At 36.7% G+C, this 4504-nt stretch overlaps 1 protein-coding gene across 1 annotated transcript; it reads left to right on the top strand.

Moving 5' to 3' along the window:
* Window positions 1-2320: 2320 nt before the first annotated feature.
* Window positions 2321-4477, top strand: LOC118754304 (the record flags this gene model as incomplete). Its single annotated transcript, XM_036489182.1, is given in 4 exon segments — window positions 2321-2834; window positions 2910-3137; window positions 3203-3398; window positions 3902-4477. Coding segments are annotated over 4 exon segments (1514 nt in total), but the record flags the coding sequence as incomplete, so codon positions are not given.
* Between the last annotated feature and the right edge of the window lie 27 nt (window positions 4478-4504).

Here is a 4504-nt window from a genome sequence, read left to right as displayed (position 1 = left end):
CATTTTTGAAATTAGAGGGGCATAATACTTCTAGGTGTGAAGTTTCAGCCAATTCTGACCACTCCTTCTATTTTTTGTCCATCATTTGTATGGAGTCGCGGCACTGTGCGGCGGTCAAAGACCACCAGTCTGCAATCTGTCTAGACTCTAGCCGATCGTTGGCCATTTTCCAACACCAACACCAACAACTATCGCAGCGTCTACAAATGCAACGCGCAGTGAAACAGGAATTTTATAGCCGACCAAGCAAGCGAATGCAATAAAATAGACATAACTATTAATTATACTTGTAATAACAACTTTGTTATCACATCAAAATGATCATTACAATGCATTGTATCCATACTCGTTCTCTTGGCGATTGAACATCTTCGCTCATCTGTGAAGCGCTCGATTTTGGATGCTCCACTTGGCAGCGCGCTGAATTGTTATTGATTTAGAAAGGTCTATTTTTTAACGGCACATTAACAAATGATGTTGAAATTGAAATTGACTTGAAAATATCGTAAAGTTTTAAATGCTTGTTGTACATACATATATTGACTTGGGTAATAGAGTTGTCAACAAAATTAAAGCACGAAGAAGCAACAATTTTAAAATGCAATTGAGCAATTATATAGAAGCTTAAATGTGTAGATATGCATTATAGGAAGAACACTATATTATATATTAATAAAATAGTCATCTATGGAGGAACTTTAATAAAAAAATTATTATTTGAAATTTTTACTCTTTTACGAAAGCAGACTGATAAGTTCCTTAACAAAACCTGAAAGCTTATTTATTTATTTTATAATGTATTCAGGGCCGGATTCAAGCAAAGGCTACATATGCGCTAGCCTAGGGGCCCGCGCTACAAAAAGAATTTAGAAAAAAAAACCTTGCATACATTTCGAAAAATTCCCTGTGCCACTGTACATGCCTATGTATGTACATGTGTAAATCGGAAAATAACGATTAAAATATGATCGAAAAACACAAACATCATAAAACAACGATTAGAAATTATGGGAAAATTCATTGAAACCCATTATTTTTAATTATAAAAATAATAAAATAACGATTAAAAATTATCATAAAATTATAAATAAAAAAATTACGATTTTGTAACGATTCTGAAATAAAAAGACTGCATTATAACGATTACACGGTTTACAACAAAAAAAAATATCTGCATATTTGAGCCGTTTATTTTGAAAGTGGTATAAGTCACTTCCCAGCTCTTGAACTTAAATGATCGGTTACTGGTATCTGAACGCGTCAGTTATTCGTTCAACTTCATCAACCATTGGTAGAAGGTTTTGTCATTAGTTTACGACGATAGAACGATTTGCAGATGTATTCGGTTACAAGTAACCGGTCATTTAAGCGCAAGAGCTGGGAAGTGACTTATACCACTTTCAAAATAAACGGCTCATTTAACATCAGAAGGCATGCCGTGCTATATTTTTCAGGTCTGTAGCTTCGTCCACTGCGTTCTACTAGGCCCAAAACAATGTTTCTTGGTCGTCACCCCTATGGCCGCCGGCTAGCGATTTGAGAACTTTGTTGCTGCCGTGAACAGCCTGTCGAAGGTGATTTTAGTATTTTTGGGTTGATCACCATCAGAATTTGTTCGCCATCGACGTCAATACCCAGTTGTAGCCTAAACTCTCTTTTTCAGTTGGTGATGATATTGTAGAGGAGAGAGTGAAGAACGAGAAATTTAGAAGAGGTAAGCTTAAGCTTTTGAATACAGTTCCTCAATTCCATTGCCGGACTGCATTATCAAGCAATCGTCAGCATACGAGACAATGAAAGCTCCCTCTGGTGTTTGGGAAAGCTTCGAAATATAGTAGCTTAATGAATCGATCATCGCCCCGGCGGTGTTCTCGACGACAAAAATTCTTTCCGAAAGATTTCTTTGCTTCCTTTGGAGTATACTTATAGACCATAGCATTCAAGGACTAGAACAAGTATTTTTTTAAATTATATTCTGAATTCACCTCGGTGGTGAACCAGCGTAGTTCACCTGTTAGTGGGCGATATATCTTGCAAAATTTTTTTTAAACAAATGAAAGCGCTTTCGGTAATTAAACTCTGTACACCGGAAATACTTTTCGTAGTACTAATCTCCTACTGTTTGCTCTACTTAAATTATTTTTTATCGATATACCAATGAATGTAATTTCTCTTGCTCAAAGTTTTTATTATTCAGAAAAGAAGAAAGAGCGAATCCAGTCCAATTAAATATTTCTTTTTGCATTGCAAACTTAAAAGAATTTATTTTATAATCTTTGCGTTTTAATTATTGAATCGTTGAATCTATTTTGTTGTCGCCATGCCTGATGCTATACCCACCGCAGCCATTTATGCGCATCCGTGTAGCGAACTAGAATGGAAACCAGAACCGCCAAGTGAAATCCGTAGGGCTCGCCGCTTCAAAGGTCCCATTTACGCAACGCTACTTAAAGAGTTCTATCAGGATGGTTGTTTCAAAGGAGCTTGTCATTTTGAGTATTTAGTAGAGCTGGAACAAAGTCTTATCGAAAAGGAGCATGAGATACACTACGTTTACGAGAATGAAAGCTTTCTATTTCAATTGGTCGATAATGCGAAGGCAGCCGAGCAAGTTTTCTATTTGGATCGAATTCGCGGCTTAAATGTTTCGAGGAAGATACTCTATCAGCTTATAGAGCTGGTAGAAAAGCAACAATTTCATTGGTTGACACAAAAACTATATGAAATAATAGCCGAGTACATGCTCAAGCCTAAAACCAATGATGGCTCAGCGCAGGAGCAATCCGCGAGATTTATTTTCAAATATGCCAAATTTCTGATGCAACAAGGAAAACGTAAGTACAGATTATTATTTACTCAAATGATAAATAAAAAAAGGTATTCACTAAAGCTTTTTGTTTGCCAAACAGCGGAACAACTTCAGAAAGCCACAATGCTTATACCTACAGCCATGGAAGCGGCATGCAGCGAAGAATGGCAGCCTGATACCAGCCCTGAAAATGAATTGTTTTGCACTCTCCATGCGGCCTTAGGCAACTTATTGGCTAAGATTTATTTGATCAAGGCAAAACAAGCAGATATTACACGAAAGCGTGCTATTAAACGTGTACAGAAAGCGCTGAAGGCTATCGCTCAAGGTATGTGCAAAGTTTTGATATAAAATTGATTGGAGAATGGAGCAGCGGATTCCTCTTCTTTACAGTTGGTATACAGGAAAATAGATGTACAGCCTTCAAAGTTTTTCTAACAAAAACCGAGCTCCTTATGGAATCTGGCAGATATGATTGGGCTTTGAAGGAACTACTTTTACTAGAAAAGAGTGTTATGAAAGCGGAAGGACCGGAGTTTAAAGAACTTAAGTTGGATTTCTTTAAAAAACTTGGTACGACCTTGTGTAGGTGAGTAACTTTATATAAAAAACTTTTCAGACTTTATTCACACCTACGACGGATCAAGTGAAATGTAACGCTTGTGACCAAGTCCAGATGATTTTCTGTTTCGTAGGTTCCAAGTTGCATTTATTTTTACTAAGATATTATTAAAAAAGGGCATCTTAAACTACATCTTTGGCTAGTTCCGCGTTAAAATGTTGTTTGGGAACCCTATGAATTATTGATTCAAGGGGAAAATAGCCTATCTCGAGATACACTTAGAACTTAGAGAAGGTTATGTTAGGTTAGGTTATGTATTTAGCTTTATAAAGCCTTATCTACCAGGTAGATAATTGTGAGTGGTGTTTCAAAGGTTCTTGCATTTAAAGGATTTTCCTCTTGATTTTCTATAAGTTAAAAAAAGTGAGTTCTAACAAAGCTTGTCTATTGAAAATTTTCCCTTTGTTTGCTACTATAATTCCATGTAGAAATGGTTTCCTAAAAATTATTATTTTTTTCTTCCTGAACAGCCTTGGCAATCCGATTGATGCAATAGAAATTTTTGGCAAGGCATTGAAATTTTGCAGAGTAAATAACTTTCCCCAAGCGGAAGGTGATATTCTACTGCAAATCGGCCATGCGCAACGCCACTTACCCGGCGGTGAACTAAGAGCACTTCTGGCATTTCAATTGGCCGAAAGACGTTTTCATTGTCAAGGTGATAAATCAAAGGAACTTAGTACTATATTCGTTAAGGCCGCCTTGAAGTCACAGCTCATACTATCTGACTTAACGAAACTTATGAGTTCAAAGGCGTATTGTGATTATTATAAGCTGAGACGCTGGAAAAATCTTTGTGAACCATTTTGGGAAGTCGAAACGCAAACTGGGCATATAAATCGAAATATTTTGAAAAACATATCAATGTACACCTCAGAAAATCTACACAAACTATACAATCTCGTATTAGAAACATCTGAGAAGGACGACTGCGAAGAGAACGTTTATTTGGAGCGTATAATTGTAGAAAATTTATATAAGCCTGCTGTTTCTATGGCCAACGCAGAAGTAGAGATTGAAGAAGGACCAGCAGGAGAAGAAGGCCTGTCTGAGTATGAGTTTGAGTACGACCA

Source organism: Rhagoletis pomonella, unplaced genomic scaffold (genome assembly GCF_013731165.1).
Source record: "Rhagoletis pomonella isolate Grant_MI unplaced genomic scaffold, Rhpom_1.0 Rhpom_scaffold_03672, whole genome shotgun sequence".
NCBI classification, from domain to species: Eukaryota; Metazoa; Arthropoda; class Insecta; order Diptera; family Tephritidae; genus Rhagoletis; species Rhagoletis pomonella.
This window is presented reverse-complemented; position numbering and strand designations above follow the sequence as displayed.